The sequence below is a fragment of the Gouania willdenowi genome, chromosome 19 (assembly GCF_900634775.1).
Source record: "Gouania willdenowi chromosome 19, fGouWil2.1, whole genome shotgun sequence".
In the NCBI taxonomy this organism is placed as follows: Eukaryota; Metazoa; Chordata; class Actinopteri; order Blenniiformes; family Gobiesocidae; genus Gouania; species Gouania willdenowi.
In genome coordinates, this window is record NC_041062.1 from 6658029 (window position 1) to 6677275 (window position 19247).

General features: G+C 36.9%; 1 protein-coding gene across 1 annotated transcript in view; it reads left to right on the top strand.

Annotated features, from left to right (window-relative positions):
* adam12a (ADAM metallopeptidase domain 12a) overlaps positions 1-19247 on the top strand; it is a 130044-nt gene that overhangs the window by 23209 nt on the left and 87588 nt on the right. The window contains exons 2-3 of the mRNA XM_028476005.1: positions 681-802; positions 2537-2610. Of these exons, the coding sequence (XP_028331806.1) occupies positions 681-802; positions 2537-2610 (196 nt within the window). The remainder of the gene's footprint in view (positions 1-680; positions 803-2536; positions 2611-19247) is intronic.

Here is a 19247-nt window from a genome sequence, read left to right on the forward strand (position 1 = left end):
GTTGCGATTCTCAACTAGTTTGGTTCTCATTCACACCAGTGTTTTTGCAAAGTAACCAACGACTATGAATGTTATATAGTTGAGCACTAATGTGCTCATCTGCCCATATTTCTATGAGGCACTGTACCGCCTCTTTCGACCACGTTTGTCCCCGATTCATCTCGAAGTTAGCTCCAAACAAAAGCTTGTGTGAAGAAATGACGTTGGCGCTCCCCAAAATACACTGCACGGCGTTTTACGGAGGAATCTATAGACCAAAAAGGCTGCTACAGCACTGGGCCAAACCGAGGCTGGTCAACGTTCTCACCACACGTGACTGAACTCCGCTTGGAACTGTCTGGAGGTGGTCTCGGTATGGTTCTTTAGTTCGAACCAAATCAAATTGGTCCACTTTCACACCAGCCCAAACTAACCAAATTTGCAGGTGCGCCGAGCTCGAGTCTACTTAATGCGGACCAGATAGTGCTGGTGTGAAAGCACCCAAAGTCAATTGTAACAAGGCAAAAAGGTGAAAAGTGATTTTGTGAACCACCTTAATGCAGTACAGGACTAATATATTGTTGTTTTTAGGTCAACTCCATTGCTCCTCACCTGAGCAATGGCATTATTTCATTCTTGCACATTAATGTGCATATCTGAATGACCAAAAAATCTTATCTTAATTCCTTTCTATTTTGCAGTCACTGTATTGAATTCAAATGTTCAACACAGAACAACGGAAATCCAAAAACGCTATGCAACAACGGTACCTCTCTGGTTGGTTGGACGAGAGTGGAAACCACTCGGCTCGCTGAAGTCTCAGGTAAGATAAACACACGCAAAGCATATTTGTTTTTCAAATTAAAAGCCAGTAATAACTGGCTCAATGTTTACAAACCCCTGACTTTGCAAATATCCTGACCAGTTTTCATCAGAATAAAATAAACCAACGTTGTGTGAAACAGTACTTTATAGTGTGTTAACCTTTATATGACGGCAACATATACAGTATATATAAGGGTCAATGACGTGACACCCAAATATTCTGTTCAGCTGTATTTTTTTTATTTAAAAAAAGGTTTAAATGCATAAAAATATATCAAATATGTAATAACCTAGTATATATGCGTTCACTTTGATTTTTTTTCTTTTAAACGGTACTTACTAAAAGACTTCTGTAATTTATAGTGTCAAAATATCATGAGGTGCGACCGTCTAGCCACGACTTCTGTTTTGAAAAAATCTTTAAAATTTAAACACTTGATATCTGACAAAATACTTTTTTTTTTTTTTACCATTTTCAGTGCCCTATAACTGCATGTGGGAATGAAAGAAAAAAAACAGATCTGCTTTAATTATTTTTATTTTTAAGTAAAAATGGATGCGACTTCTTAATTTTTATTTTTGGACCTTAACTTAGCGAATATTGAACATCCTTTACATGAGGCCATTGTAGCTTTCCTTTGTCTTATAATCACGGAACAATTGGTAAAAATTTCAGAATTTTTTGAGACCAAAGTGCGTGGGCCATTTGTTGCCATGACATGGAATGACCGCACTTTAAATTACATTTTATTATATCACTCTTGTAGTGATATACTTCCAGATCAAAGTATAGCTTTTAGTATAGTCTACAATGTTTCTTTGGGTTGTTTTTTTGAAAAACCAGAAACCTCAGATTAGCAAATGCTGTGAATAACGCCTAGTCGTAGATCAAAAACCAAAAGCACGACGTGTGATTTTCCTTAAGGTGACTGTAGCAGCTGTTTTTGTAATCATTACACCGAACGTGAGCATGAAAACCCTTGGAATTTAAAAATGGTTGAAACCTCAGGCCTTGGTGGCTTGAAATGATACTGCCTACAGCTTTAAGTGTTATGCCTCTATATCCTCTTATGAGCCACTAGACATTCAGCTGATGGATGACTTTAACCTAGAGCGCTGCTCATCAATGCAGCTCACCCAGATTGAAGTACATGGGTTTGATGCGTTTGTAATAGCCCGGCAATATGAAGGAAATGGGTTGGTTTAAGAATGTGACACATTAAAGGGAAGGTTGTGTGTGTGTGTGTGTGTGTGTTGACCTTTTTGAAGGTTTTTATTATTTTTGTATAGCACAGCAGACACAGAGGACACATGCAACAATGTGCCACTTCATTTAAAACCCAACAGAGACGTAGAACTCAGAGGTGCCAATGCTCTCGGCTTTCTCCAGGATTAATGTCAAACGCAACAGAAACATCAAGCTAATCCCCTCAGCTCTTGTTCTTGGATACAAAAGTAGCTCCACGAGGATTTTCTCATCAATTGAACAGTCGCCTCACACACGTTTCCCCCCCTACACCCCCCTCTCATATGTACTGCCGGGTGGCTCCGTCAAAGTTTCAACAAGAACATATTAAAGCTTTTATTAAAGGCTGCCAGTTTTGATCAACTGTGTTTAGTTTAATCCTTGCACACTAATGCAGAAATATTCCGAGGAGCAGACACTGCCATCTTTTCTTAATCAAATCGGTGGCATCCGGCATGAATCTCTCTCTCTCTCTCTCTCCTGTAGAGTCATCCTGCATCGCTGAAGCTCCTGATTGAAGTGGAAGGTGAGCAACTTGTCCTGACTCTCCAGAAAAACGAGTAAGTGCTTTTCATTCAAACTCTGCTTCCTCGTTGAGTGTGTGAACGTACAAATGGGGGCTTGTAAGGTTTTGTTAGGCACAACTGGTGAGGCATGCTGGGAAAGAAATATCTTATTGTGTCAGCATGTCGCTGTATTTACACTGCAGCTGTGTTTAATTTGATTTAGTCTTAGTCATAGTGTTTTGACTGGAATGCAATTTAGTTTCAGTCAACGCAACTTAGTTTTAGTCATAGAAGTGTTTTTACTCAAATTTAACTTTTAGTCACAGTATTTCAGTTAAAGTCCAGATTTAATCATCTAAATGAGGAGTTCTCAAATGCTCTCACCCTGGGACCCACATTTTGCCACAGTCATTAAATCGTGACCCACTTTTTTTTTTTTAGAATTCAACCAACCAAATTTAGTTTTTCATAAATAGCTGTTGATAACACACACGTCATATTTTTAAAAAAATATAAATCTATATATTTTCCTGTGTACCGTGCATTTCACAGTATGCTTGTCAAAAGAAAAGTGTCTTTTGAAATAAAAGACAAGTCCAACATGAGACATATTAAGTGTTTGTTTATTTTGGACCAGCTGTCTGCGACCCACCCAGTACAGGTCCGCGACCCACTTTTGGGTCCTGACCTACCAGTTGAGAATCACTGATCTGGCCACAAGGGGCAATCCTTCTCCCAAAGTTACGAATCTGACTTGCCGACTTCCCTTACTAAAGAATCCACGTTTTTTAGCTCTAAACAGAGACTAAACTTACATAGTCGATAGTCAGAGTCAACTTGGCCAACTTGACAGTTCTGTCATGCTGGCCACGCCCCCTGGGACTCTTTCCTCCAGAGACCATCGGGCACGACAAGACACATCAAAGTGAGCAGCAGACCCCTCTCAGGAAGAGTGACAGTTGACAGTCGAAACATGCAAGGAGATCAAAGTAAATTTTTTGAAAAAAAAGTTGCCTGAATATATGAAACCTTAACATATAAATCTGTTACAGATATAGTCGACTAAAATATAAAGCGTGAGAGTTTTGCATTTTTTTTAAAGATTTGATCAACATTTATCATGTTATGATTGGATTTCGTCCCATGTGATGAAATCCAGTGTTGTTTTTATTCTTTAAAAAAAAAAAAAAATAGTATTAGTTCTTGATATCGTTTTTCTCCACTTGTTTTTTTAAAAATCATTATTAATAGTTATTGTCACTGGAAAAAATGTAGTCGACAAAAACTATGACGAACATTTTTAGTCGAGAAAATTAACATTCACTTCTGGCCTTTAGTGGGTTAGTAAACAATGCGTGTGCATTCATGAATAAATCATGCATACGTTGATGAACACTGACAGCTTCACCTGTTTTCTCCCTCTATCATTTCATTTGATCTATTTGCTTTAGAACAGGAGAGAATGGGTATTTGTTAGAACGGAGCGTACATTCATAACATTGTGTCAAGATATTGTCAATAAAATGTCAGCGTCGGGAGTGTCAGAGAGTGAGGAACATGATTTGAAAGCGATCAACTCGTATGGATGGGAACATTCTGACAGAGATGTAGCTCTGGGTGTCTTTAAAGAAATATTTGTCACTTTTTGCATTTTTTAACGCAACGGCTGATTCAGTGCGGCCTCGCAGTCACTCACTGAGTTTGAGCGTGCTCGCTGAGAAGAATGGGACGTGATTGATGGAGCAATATGTTTTCCATCGAGCTCGGCTGCCACACATGAGCAACCCCGGAACAAGCGGGGCTGTCTCGGAGATAAAGAGAGACGGAGAGACGGGAAGCAGAGAGAGAGAGAGAGAGAGACGGAGCGAGTGGGTTTCTCTGCCACCGTCAGCCACGAGTCTACCGTTGTTTTTCAAGCTCAGTATTATGTAAATTACACCTGCAAACTCTGGAACAAGAGCAACTGTAATTGTATGGCTTACCTACTCGGATTTGTCAAAAGTGGGGAATGAATCTCGTTCTCCGGTTATTCTTTTTTTTTTTTTTTTTTTTTACAGGTGGGGATTTTTTTAAAGCTGATCCTCAGTCAGTTTTTCACCAGCTGTATTTACAGCAGGGAAATTACATTCACATTTCACTTTGTAGATGACTTTAATAAGCAGCGCTGGAGTTCACGCGTGTGATTCTTAATGTCTGTCATCATTGTCCCTCAGTACAGCTCCAGCACACCTCCACACAGAGGTCATTGAGGGAGGGGGGCGGGCACTTGAGATCCATCAAATGAGTGGTGATGAAAAAACCTAGCACAAATAAACCTCAGTGCGTTCTTAAATCAGTGTCAGTATGATAGACTGAACACCAGTGGAGAAATAGAGACCGTTGACACGGGACAACCTGCAAAGTCCACACAAAAAGGACTTGGGCGGGAACCCAAGACCCAAGTTATATATGGATACTAGGGGTGGGAGGAAAACGATAGATGATAATGGGTTCACAAAAAACCATACGAAACAATATTTTGGAAAGAAGAAAAAGGCAAAAAATAAAATAAAATTGTATTTGGAAAAATAACCGTCTCCTAATATTTGGACATACTTGTATATATACTTATCCTGGGTATAACCTTTTCAACTCAATAGGCATATTATAAAAATAAAAAAGCATGAATGATGACAACTTTACCTATTTAAAGTGCAAATCGAATGCAGAAACGAAGACAAACAATTCTAAAGTCTAAAATCAAAACCAAATAATTTCGTCATCATTAAATTCTTCTAAAAAGTATTCCCATCTGTGCATGAACTTTGCATAACAAGTTCTTTTCAAATATGAAACTCGAACAACAGAGGCTCTTTACCTTATAACATGCAAGCTGTATCAGTGCATTTATCCAAGTGTTTATAATTGGAAATGGATGCAAATGTGGGCTCCGCCTCCCTTTGCGATATTGCGATACCACTGGTACTGTTAACGACAGATCTTATGACGTTTCATTATTGCAGTGTATTGTCGCAAAAACTGTTGCTAAATTTAACGCTTATTTTAGAGAAATCCACACTTTAATATATATTAAAGGGAAAGGTTCATTCAAACAATGCAAAAATCACATCATCTGTCACTTAATGAAGTGTTTTGAAATAAATATGAAAGCTATGCCCATTGGCAGCAAAAGTGTCCCAATCAAACTGGGAGACACAAGTGAAAGGTTGATTTATCCTCGGGAAAGACTACAAAAATCCAATTGTGGAGGATTATTACCTTCATGGCAGATCTTTGGTTTGATTTAAAGAATCATTCAAACCCAGAGGTTTTGGCTCGCCACAGATTGCTGAGTTGACAGGTGCTAGTTTTTATACAGTACTAGTGTATGATGCAAAAAGCCACCAAAACATCACAAACAGCCATTCTCAACCAATGGCAAAATTTGATTGTAATAGCTGGGTTTCAACCCATTAACGGTAGTCACAAAATACAAGAATCATTTAACATCACTACTTCATACCCAAATACATTTATTTTCAATAGAAAAAAGGTCTTTAGGGATTTAGTTATGGTTTATTTTATGTTTTGTGTTGCTTTCTGGGGCCTCCAACCTGTGACACGCAGACCCCGGGGGTCCCCTGCTGGATGGGACAAACACTGCTGTGCGAGACAAGCTGGTTTAAACAATAACAATACAAAAATAAACTTCAAATATATATCCGCACTCTTTTCTTACTCATTCTGTCCTTGATTCAAAGCTGCTTAAACTGTCATCAACCTGGTAAATTCTTTGGAATTAATGAAGTCGTGACTTGCCATGTCATGTTGCGTCATTAGGTCTTTTTTGTGTCGTATATCGGGAGAATAACTGTTATAATAAAACAAATGATTCACTATCTGCATTTGCATACTTGCATATAAAAAATGTAACAGGATTTGACAAAAGTAACTTGTTCGAAATGAGATTTCCTAGTGCTGGACAGGGAATGTGGGAACATTTTGTGTGTGTGCGCATGCACGGCGATGACTAAACCTGGTGTGCTGACATGTAGTACAGGTTCTTGTCTAAAGCTCCTGGCAGCCGCACTCTGCGCTGCTGATGAATCCCAGTTGTTTAAACACAGCTCACATTCATGGGAAAAAAAAGTTAGTCAAAAAGCAAAAAAACTGGCGTCTTAAGCTTTTATTTGTACTTTGATATTTTTTCCAGGTATGTTATAAGAGGTAGCATGGTGGTAAAACATGAAGGGGGCTGTGCTGCATGGCAGAACATGTTTCATTTATGTAGTTTAAAACGTGAACACAACTCATGTGCAAAAAAAGTTTAGATTTTCAGGGAGAGCTACTTTCTATTTGTGGAAAACATCCGTCATTCTTACTAAAGCTTGTGTATAGAATTTAAATTGAAGCCCAAAAAAGGGAGAAAAAAAAATTAGACACAGCTGATGTTTCTCAGATTCAGGTTTCTTGCTTTTGATTTTCTGGACTTCCCAGAAAACATTACTTGTGCTTTGATGAATCAGTCAAAAGTCAAGCATCATCATTTATTGTAAGTGCACAAAATGAGAAAGAAAAACAAATGTAGAAAAAAATACACAAAATGACTACAATGATGCACGAAAGAACAAAATTACACAAAAGCACAATGAAAATAAACAAAAAGACACCGAAAATACACAAAAGTGCATTACGAATACACAAACGGACAACAATGATATTGCAAGACGGCAAGAAATATACAAAGGACACAAATGCACAGAACAAAACTGAAAATACACAAAATGACTACAATAATACATTAACAAAAAATACACAAAAATACACAAATGACAATAAAATACACAAAAGAACAATCAAAATACACAAAAGGAAAACAAAAATACACAGAACAAAAGTCTAAATGCACAAAATGACTACAATAATACACGAAAGAACAAAAAAGACAAAAGAACAGATAAAATACACAAAAGAACAATAAATATGCACAAAAAGACAACAATATTATGCAAGACAGCAACAAATACACAGACAAACAAAATGACTCCAAAATATGAACAAAACAAAAAACAAAAAAAAAACATAAAAGATACACAAAAGAGAAAAAAAATACACAAAATGACTCAAAAATATGCCAAATGACAGAAAAGTTGCCAATGTCTGTCTTACAGTAACCAGGGTAATTGTTTGTCCAAGATGCAGCAAAATTATAAAACAGTGACATTTATGGATTAAATCAGGCTCATCTGCCTCGTTTTTGCTGTATTAATTCTTCCACAACAAACTTCGTCCTGTAGTGTTGCAGTTATTACAGCTATTCTGCTCCAAATAAATGACAGTTTATTCCAGTATTTTGATGCGCCTTCCTGCGTCACAGCCACCGAGGACATTTTGAAAGCCTGTAACTTAACAAAAGCCTAGTTCTGTGTTGTGTGATGCAACATTTGAGTTATTTTCCTCCTGTTTGTTTGTGTGTGTGTGTGTGTGTGTGTGTGTGTGTGTGTGTGTGTAAAGAAGAGTGTAGATGTAGTTCCCCTGGTATGCCTGAAGCATCGCTGGACACACACACAAAGCAGTGTGTTGTTGGGGTGTAAAGGGCACCCGCTGTGTGAAGAAAAATGTCATTGTGTGTTGGTGTGTGAAATAAAACCCCTATTGACTGCACTATGAAATTTGATTCCTGAAAGGTTTCCATAGGGTCTTTTGCTGTCATGTTGTCAACTAGAAACTTCTGCAGTTGCATTTGTTTGCTTTTTTTTTTTTTTCTTTCAATATATTGATATTTAAAGTTGATATTTTACAAATTAGTGAAATTGTCCAGATTTTCCAGAGACCCGCAGCACATCTCCGTTAACGCGTTAATTTAAGACCATAGCTCTGCTAGTATTTGCTTTATCTGAGAACGTCCACCAATTTTCTGAAAGCTAAGGAGTTGGTATTCACAGCCAATATGGTGTTATGGTAATTTTACTCACATAATCATTAAAGATACCACTTTGTTTTGATGAAATTGTCACACACGAGGAAAAGAGAAATAAAGTGATTAAAAGAAAACAAATAGTGGTGGATTTACAGTAATTGAAAAGGTTATTTATTGTTATTTAATGATTATTTACTTGAGTTTTTTGTTATTGTTTTAATTTATAGGAGGCAATGTTTCCATTGTTTCAATGATTGAGATTTCCAGAAGGTATGGTATATGAGATTTTTGAAGGACAGATGGTTAAAATGCATAATAAAGGTGATTGACTTGAGTCGTTATTGATTTCAGCTATTATTAAGTCTTTGTTATAAAGACAATAACAATCTATTTATGATATTGTATTTTGTCGTTACTAGGTAGATCCAAGAAAACGTCGAGTACTTTGAATCTTTTTTTGGAAATCAAGGCCAGTATAATTTTGATAAAATGTTGATAAGAGTATTTTTGATTGAAGAAAAGACTCAAAACAACCAAGTACAGTGGAAAGATTATTTCACACATTAAATCCTGAAGCTAGGACAGCCCAAGAGCACACTGACTATTGCTTCCGTCAGCAGAGAATTGGAATGAAGCGGAGGCCACAGTTCACACATTCTCATCAAACGTGGACATCCTAAGATTGAACAAATGTTGCTGAGTTTAATAAGCTCCGATTTCCGCTGAAACTTTCCGAAGGAAAGGTCAGGATGTGATGCAGACGGTGTGAACGCATGGATCTATTTGTCACTGCATCATCAGCTCAGGCGGCTGCTGCCGTTGGGATGATTGGAGGTTTTTTTCCTGCCACTAAAAACAAATGGACGAACCGGACAGTGAAGAAGAGTAGATTCAGTTTAAAGGGTTTCTGCAGGTTTACTAATGAGGTCAAGTCCAATAAGAATGAGAAAGCTCTGTGGGCTGTAGTTTTTCATACTTTTTAAACACAAAAAAGGTAGATAATGGCTGCGCTTCTTTTACTCTTGGAAATGCGCAAAATCTAAATAGCGCATTAAAAAGTGGTAATGGAAACACCTGAATTCTGAAAAAAAAAAAAACACTTAAATATTGCTAAAAAGTTTTTACGCTTTCATGAAGAGGTTTTTCCAATTGTATCGCAAAAGCTTTTCGCAATTAAACATCACAGAATGTGACGTACCTGATCACATGACCTCTTCTCTCCGAGAAAACATGGCGTGGCATGTGTGGACAGACCGAGACATTTCTTAATACTTATATTAGACCACAAACCACAAAGTAATGCGAACAAGTGTTTTAAAGAGGTTTTGAGCGTCCATCTTCCTTCAGCCTAGTCTCACGGGATAAGATTTCTCGAGAGTTACGAGGCTCCAAAACAATCTTCATTTGAAACACGTTTAAATTGCAATTATACTTTGTCGAAATCTTAGAACTACTGCTTTTATTTTGTAAAAAATGTAATGGAAACGCAGCTATTGAGAATGTATACACTTAGTGTGTCTATTGTTGTGTTTGATTGCACTCGGAACCTGGAAAACCATTCGGAAAAGTCGACGCCGGTTTGAGGATCCAAGCAGTCACTCAGAATGATGTCTTAAAGGTCTCATGTCATACTATTTTTCACCCATCTCCATTTGTTCTAGGAAATCGAAAAACATAGTATTTGAGGTTTATTTTCCCAAACTCGCCTGTTTTCCAGAGTTTTAGCCTCTGAAAAGTCACTTTCTGAGCAACTCTACCCAAACAGGCTGATTTACGTCCTACTTATGCATATTCATGAGTGGACGTGTCTATAGACAGGACACTGACTTCCTCCTCCCCGCACAGTGATGTAGGGCCAGAAGACGGCCCGCCCTCCTCCCACCCACTCCGTAGCCGAGCTCATGCTGCTTTATAAACACGAGATAGAGCATGGGGGCGGGGTGTTCGCCGGTACATACATAGACTGTAGAAACATACATAGCACTGCGTGAAGGACGCTGAAATGCTCATCTTTGTGGGCGTGTCTGTTTGCATGTCAATCACGGCAGAGTTTTCTGGAGGAGCGGCTTGTCTAGCTCAGTGCTGCGTCAAATTTGTCATCAAAGTGGGAATGCGTCATGAAATTGGAGCGAGGCATGTGCATGAAGCCCAAATAGCACTTTTATGATGTTTAAAGCACAAAAAAGTTGATTTAGTGTAACATGGGCCCTTTAACTTTGTAGTGCCATTTCAACATCCATTCGCTCTGCGTAAGTAATGATGCCCGTAATAGTTCAATGCATTCTTTCTACAGTCTTTGGTTCAAAGACGCATGCAGGATTCCCATCACTGGTGCGTTCAAGTCATACTTAAAGAATATGACGTTTCTTTCTCTTTCTTAGCCCTAAGAGCTATAATATTTCCCTAGTAGGCAATTATGATCTTCAAAAAATATCAAAACAAACTTCAGTTTACTGTGGATTGTCATGTGTCATGAGTTCACTGAATAAAACGCATTTACCTCGGAGGTCACATGATGGTTGACCATCCAGATCTTTGAGGGTTCCCAGTGCAATCGAACGCAGCGTTAGTCCTTCTGAGTGAATCCGGCTTTGATGTTTGTGCACATCAGAGGACAGTTGCTGACTTTTGAACATAGTATCTTAATCTAAAGGCTGTTTGCATCTGGAATGTGAGTTTTTAAGATATGCAGGCAGAATGTTTCTCTAATGGCCTGAAGGATCAGTGGATGGACACCTAGGGCTCATCAGATTGGTGGAGCATGTTTTCATGTTGCCAGCACAGGGATTTCGCTTTTTTCATCACGATGTTTAATCCTTTTGCACAATAGGCATGTAGGGCTGTGCATCTCACAGGCTTTGTTCAGGCTGTAATCTGGTCTTGTTCTTTGACTCAGGGCAGCCAAGGGAAATGTAAACATCCAGCCTGCAAAGCAAATTCCATCAGTATAGGGTTGGATTGTAACATACTGTATGTATATATACATACTGTCCTCTTACTTCCAATACTTTAGCGATAGTAATGATTCTTTATCTTAGACTGGGATGCTGCTGCTGGCTAGTGACCTGCTGTCACTAAGGCAGATGCTACTAAAGTCAACTGAAAACAAGGGCAGGAAACGGACTCTCGTGGGACCTTGAACTAACCAAGGTCCAAAAGTACGTCACAAAAAAAACACACATTTTCTTGCTTGTATTTGCCATTCTGCTAAGACACATATAGTATCTGTAGAACACGTGTCAAACTCAAGGCCTGGGGGCCAAATACGGCCCTTTAGACCATCCAATTCGGCCCTCAGGAGAAAGTTAAGAAAATACCGAATTATCGTGTGAATTACCAAATAATTAAGTTGTAAATATCTCATCCCTTCTAAATTCACTAATTCAGTTAAACTCCACCATATCTTACCATGCTTTTATCACATAATGCAGTCATTTTAAATCTCAATTTGTTCAAATAACTTCATTTTCCAGAAATTATTTCTGGTAATTTCCCAAATTAAATACACATTGTTCACAAAATCAATGAAATTTAAAAGAAAAAATATCTGTCACTTATTGCTTGGATATTATCAGCACTTTACATACTTTATGTAAGATTTATACGTCGAAGTGCAAATTTGGGGAAATTATTTTGGAAATTGCTTGTTTTCCCGCCTAAAATTTGTGGCTCACGTAAGATCAAACTATTTTATATTTGGCCCCTGAACTAAAATGAGTTTGACACCCATGGTGTAGCGCATGGACCTAAATCCCAAACAAACCCCATTTACTAGTCGTTAACTTGCCCATTAAGTTATTACAACGCACATTTTTACACATATTGTCTTTGTTTAAAACCTGTAAAACATCCTTTGTTTTTAAAGGTGAGGTGTCGGTGCATTTTAGTGCTGCTGCGATTTCCCAACAAACTAGTCAATTAAATTTAGCTCTGACCCACTTACTATAGAACTATTTCAGTACCAATGGTGTCTGTTCAATGTCAATATAATTCCCAACGTGCAAATTGGGAAAAGAGGCTTTGGATTTGTGCCAACAGTAGCAAGAAGCATCAGCCAATGTGTTTCTGAAAATGTGAAGTGGAAACATTGTTTCAAGCATCTTCATCCATCCATCCATCCATCCATTCATCCATCCATCCATTCATAGTGATTATAAAACATGTAGCTAAACACAAATAACAAAACGTCTAAAACACATACATAGATTTTGTTCAAAGTAAAAATGACAGAAAAACAGGACATATAAATTGTAGATAAAATATGAAGTACATTATTTACAGTAATATTGACACAAATTATTTTTAAAAACCTGTAGAATTCTCACAAATTATCCCCACAGAATTCTTTCAAACTCCAATTAGAATTTTTAAGAAAATTTCTTGCGAAGTCAAGGAATTTTCACCAAATGCTTAACATTTAGGATTTTGTTTGAATTGATGTTTTTTTTCCTTCACAAAAACATGGATTTTTCTGGTCTGGCCCACTTGAGGTCTAAACTGGGTCTTATGGGGCGCTTGAACAAAAACGAGAAGTCCCTTTACTTTAGCGTGTGTTAATGTTAAACTAGGCCCTGTGGTATTTTTTTCAGTCCCTCCCATGTTGCTGCTTGCCAATTTCTCCACCTTGACAGCGTGTGTTCATGGCACAAGATGTGACTGCAAATTGCATCTTGATTTTGGCTTGGTTATTATTAGTGTCGTGCTTTCTTAGTATTTCATAAAGTGTTCCCATTTTACTTTATACTTCAGATATACTTTTATGTATTAAATTCACCATACAATAGGCAATAATGGGCTTGCAATACCGATATGAAATAATAATAATGTTGTCCTGATCCAATATTATCACAAATCAGTCCGATATCAGCAGCCTAAATGCCTAAATCTGCCTAAATCTAAAATATCTAACACAATATGCACAACTGTAGCATCACATTGCTGATTGCTGATTTCCGATATGATATACTGTATATTGTTTTTATCGATTTATTAAGGTTATTTTTCAAGGTTTTCTGATTCATTTTAATTTATTTTATTCAATTTATTATGTTTAAGGTTAAAATTGATGCAACCCAGTTGTTGATAATAAATGATTTCCTCACACTGTTGCTGACTATTACTCTGTTTCAGACATATTTACATAAACTTAGTAGGAATATAAAAAATATAGATGCAGTAAAATTGTGTGGCTTTTTTTATATTATATTATATTTCATACCCTCGACGGTGCATCTTGTGACATTTTAATATCACAATATCTTGTCGCACAATATTTATACAGTATAATATAAGAAATGTGATGGATGAAGAACACCTAAGCATTTTCAAAAGGAAGAAAGAGGCTTTAGGGCAGGAGGGAAAAGATGTAAAGCTGACAAAATGTGTTGACGATCATAAATTAATATTTCTTCCTCTCTTTTTCTCAAACCAATAAGATGTTATCATACATCAGATATCACATCCAATTACAGCCTTGTTCCATTATCCGCCGTCAAGCGTGCACATCCAACAACGTAGCATCAGTTAAGATAATCAGAAAAAAAAAATAAACATCAGAAAATATTTGCCGAGTCGACAGATCAGGAGTATTTAGCAAACGCGTCATCGTGAGTGAGGGTTTGAATAATAGCTTGCACCATCTTTAAGCCTGAACTGTCATTGTCTGTCACATTATTCTTTCAAGGAGGTGAATGTATTTATTTTTATCGACAAACACGTACAGTAAATACATTCATCCCCGCATAAATAAACCAGACGATCCTATAATTCTGCTCAAACACAGGAGTGAAGCTTTTCTTGCTTCTGTTGCAGCTGCAGAGCCACGATACACCGTGATTCATTAGTTATAAAGGAAACGGGCTCATCTTGTATACAGCCTGCACCTTTTTAACTGCCTCCTTCAAAAGAGAAGAGTCTTTGCACGGAGCGTCTTTTTATTTGAGCTACCTTCTTTAAAGCTTCAGTGATTTGAAAGCTTTGAGTTGTAATTAATGAGTTGGACTTCAAACTTTCTATTTGGGAAAAGTTTTTAACAGAGTTTTTGAGGACGAGTCGGAAAGAGCTCTTTTATGTAAAAATCATTTTCATTCATTTATTTAGCAGACATTAAAGAAAAAAAAAAAAATGACATCAAAGGTGGAAGGAGGGAACGAAGCCTAAAGGGCTTGTATAAGAGTTCCACCAATGTCAATAAACGCATACAATTTAAAATAACGGCTAGCAAATAAACACATGAAATCAGGAGACAAAATGCACAGTACATTTTTGATATGAGAAAAAATAATAAATTAAAGACAATGGAAATAATGAACAAAATATTAATTGAAAGTCAAAAAAGAAATACAAAATGTAAACATGTGTCATTCTGCTCCATTCCTTTCTTCTATGACGTAGAACATTTTTAAACTTGTGGAGCTGGGTTACAATAAACTTTATTTTTTCCCATTATATCACGGACCACCTTAATGCGTGTACATAATGTAATTATTACTTACCCGTGATTACAATTTTTTTTTTTAAAGCCACAAGGGACGATATATTATTCATTGCTGGAGCTGTATTTCATTCAAAGGTCGTTCCCATTCATTACTGATGCAAATGTGCCTTCAAAAACACTGCAGCCAAAGTGTCATTTCAAATGTATTTACGGATCGAAAGTTGCTCCAAAACCATGGCTGAAATTCAATGTCTCGCGGAGTGAAACCAGAACAAAAATGTCATTAAGCAAATCACTGTCCAAGAAATCTCAATGAAAAAAAAAATCAGAAATCTAAGGGATTTCCCCATCCAACAATGCAATGCACGAAGCTTTTCCAACGTTAAAGTAATGTGACCAATTCTCTATGATGTCAAAAACAATCTTGCGAGCCATATTTGTCATGGTAGCAAAAACTCCTTTGTAAGCATGCCTTTCACATTGTGCTAAGTCATTAAAACTACAAATGTGCCGTACTACCCTTGAATAGTAAAAGAAAACAAGCATTTAAAGTCACTTGTTTTGTTTAAAATCATATGTTGAAGTTTTATTTATTCAGAAAACTTTTTCTGGGAAATTTACTTTGATCTCCTGACATGTTTCGACCGTCAACTGCCAGTCTTCTTCAGAGGCGTCTGCTGATCGCCTTGGTGTGTCCTTGGCCTACGTGTAATAATTCCAGAAAGTTTTTTTGTCTTCTTTTTAAATAACATATTAAGGTTTCATTTACGCAGACAATTTTATTTCAGTAAATTTACTTTGATCTCTTGACATGACAAAGACATGTCAGGAGATCAAAGCAAATTTCCAGAAAAAGTTGTTTGAAAAAAATGAAAACTTGATATTGTAAACTACTTAAAACTTGCACGAATAAAGCCACAATCCTGAATGTTTGAATTTCAATAACATTTTTGCTGTCATTTTTTGTTAAATTTACATTCTTGTCACAAATTAGTCACAAAAATTAAAGTTTTTGTATAAGTTTTAGTTGACAAAATTAACTCTGTCTCATACAACGGCAAAATTAGCGAATCGAAGAAAACAACAAGCTTACGCAGGAAAAATAGTACAGAATATACAGAAGTGGATTCAGTCATTTTTAGCATTTTCTTGGAAACTTGTGTTCTTTATTGCTTTAATATAGCATATGATGCTTTTTATGTACCTTAAATCTGATACTATCACTTTAAACTTTATATACCGCACAGAATAGTACCATAAAGTTTTATTGTTGGAATCGAGCCACAATGAGGATGAGCCAATTTCTGGAGCTCGTAGTGACAAAAATGATTGATAAAACAGAGCTTTTAGTGCAGGGAGGGACAGAAATGTCCTCACTGAGCCCTTTTTCCAGACAGAACATGGTAGTGGGTCACGACTGGGCTCTGGAGGACTCCAGCTGTTAGATCTATCTCCTTGCCTTCCTCTCTTCACTAGAAAGGAAGACGTTAGAGGTTTATTTATTTTATTTATTCAGTTTATTTCCGACATGGTTACATTCACTTTTTTTTTTTTTTTTTTTTTTTTTTAACCTCCTGAAAGCAGTATCCTCTCCCTGGAGGACAAACCATCACTCACAAGCTCTCCAAAGAACTGCAGGAAGCTGCGATGGCACGAGGAGATACCGTAGTCTCTATTTGGGATGAAAGAAAACAGCCACGTATGCGCTATTTAAATCAATGCTGCTTATTTCAAACTGTTGGTGTCTTTTTTTTTAATCCTACAACAACAAAACACATGATAAAACGCATTATAAGCTGAGCTCATGGGGCACGTGTGTTGGTAGCTGATGAGGGATGCGAAGCTTGATTTTTCTAAAGCTGATTTTTAAGCCATCAAGCAGCTGCTGGTTTATCAAAAAGCCACAGGGGCAAAAGATCTCCTGGATGCGGATCAGGATTTGTGTAACCAGTCAAGTGTTCGGGTGCTGCTGGCAGCGAGTCCACGCAGCCTTTACCCTGCTGTTTTCAGCGTGGTGCATGACTCATCTTTTAAGAGCATCCCCCCGCCCCCCTCCCCCATTGTTCCATCCTGAACCTGGTGCACACGATTTTTGGAATTAATGCAACATTTCAAGGCCCAAACAAAAGCCTTTTTGTGCATTATCCATAAATGCCAGCCTGTCATTTCAAACACCAGCCTCAACGCTTTCTAGGATTGTATTGCAAGTTCTCAATACAGGGGTTTTTAAAGGTAAAGTAGGCCATGTTTGTCATTTTAACTCTTTTATGTAACTTCTGTTTGACATTCAGGAGTGCGTAAGAAGTTACGCTTCATTGGGTTTTTAGCTCTAGTCTCTTTTACAATCGATTTAAAAATAATTTTAATAGTTTTTAAAGCCGTAAATGGCCTTGCTTCTCCATACAATGCAAACTTCTAGTTTTATGTTCCTAATACAGGGGTGTCAAACTCATTTTAGTTCAGGGGCCAAATATGGACCAGTTTGATCTTGAGTAAGCCACAGATTTTAGGTGGAAAAAGAGCAAACTCGTCAATAATGTGCCCTAGTTTGCACTTCTACGTATAAATGATACATAAATGGTAAATTTGGGGCAGTTTTGTGGAATAATTGAACAAACATTTGCAATAATTGAGACTTTAAGATTAAAAACGACTGCCGTCATGTGATTAAGAACTGGAAAACTGAGCTCTGCAAATATTGTGGAGTTTTTTAATTTTGTATTTGGAGGGGTTGAGAATTTACAAAATGTTTCATGTTTTTTCTCAAGCTGGCCTTGAGTTTGACGCAAGTGCCTTCATAGCAGCAGTCAAGCTTGACCCACACCTGCACCGGGGAGAGATCATTCTGTTTTTACGCCCCTAAACTGTTAGATTATCGAGTTCCACTGATGTTTTTAAAAGAAAACTAAAGACGCATCTTTTTAATTTGGCTTTTAACACTCAAATAATCCTTATTTTGTAATGTCTTTCTTTTTTATTATATGTTTTTAACTCACTTGATTTTATTTCCTCATTCATTCTGTATTTTTATTGGTCTTTGCTATCTGTCTGTTCTTGTAAAGCACATTGGGCTACATGTCCTACATTTGAGAGGTGCTATATACAAGTTTCTCTCTTTAACTTATATATATATGTGTGTAATGGGACTTTGATTTTCCATTTTAAAATGGTCTTTTCCTATTTAGGTGACTTTACTGGCTAATGAACCTCTCAAAATCGCACCAAACATGCAAAATACGGTTAATTAGTCAGTAACTATAATTTTTATTTATTTATATGCAACGAATGATTTAAGGAAGCTGGCAGAGTTACGCTGAAATCACTCAAGATTACATCACGATAGCTTTATCAGCCAAAAAAAACCCAAAAAACATAAAAATGTGTGAAATGATCCCAAAATGTTATTTGTAAAACCATTAATTACCACCAACCAGTGAATCACCCACACATTTTGCACGAAACCCTGCATAGGTGTGTGATTGTAAAAGCTTCTGCCGTGACGACGTGTCACCAGGTAAAATGAACTAATACACCCACATCTAAACCTGTCTTTGTACCTGCTCCTTTTTTAAAAAAATATATTTGAATGCAGTCATAATAATCTAAACAATTTCAACAAAACACATTAAAAACACATTCAATGAGTGTATTTTTAATGTTCAATCACAGGATAACGCCATCACTAACACGTAGCACAATGTTTTAAATAAGATTATGAGTGAAATTGGATATATTCGTCCGTTTTCTCACTTGCCAGACATTCAGTCAAATGTTTTCTGTGGAAAATAGCATATAAATATATGATATTATCTCAAAGACATGCAATGGAGGTGTTTCAAGGTTATATTGGAGCCAGATTTTAAATAAAGAAAATAAAACCCTGGTTCAGATTGCTTTTTCTTCTTCAGATTGCTTTTTAGTGATATACAGTACACTGTCTTTGTGTTCATAATGGAACACACAAAACACATTTTCTGTCTGGAAACACTTGATTTATATCCACATTATGTGGGATAATAATGTACAGTAATATATTTTCTCAATCTAAAAAGAATCAAACTGTGCAAATATTAGAATGCAAAGCCCTTTAAACTGGAGTTCTTGCTAAAGTTGGCCTTAAGTTTCACTCTGCAATGATCTTGTCTTTTTGTCTCTGGTTTTGCACTTTTCCCTTTCACCTATTTAGACAAACTCTCACTCTATAAATTCAAGTGAAATCTCATTTTCTCAAGACTCGTTGGTGCCAAAGGGAATAAACAAAAACCCTCCCAGGTTTTAACCTCTGTGGCTGCTGACCGTGAAGATAATAAGTCCAGGGCTCAAAGTCCTGGCTTCTATCCTTTCTCTGACAGACAC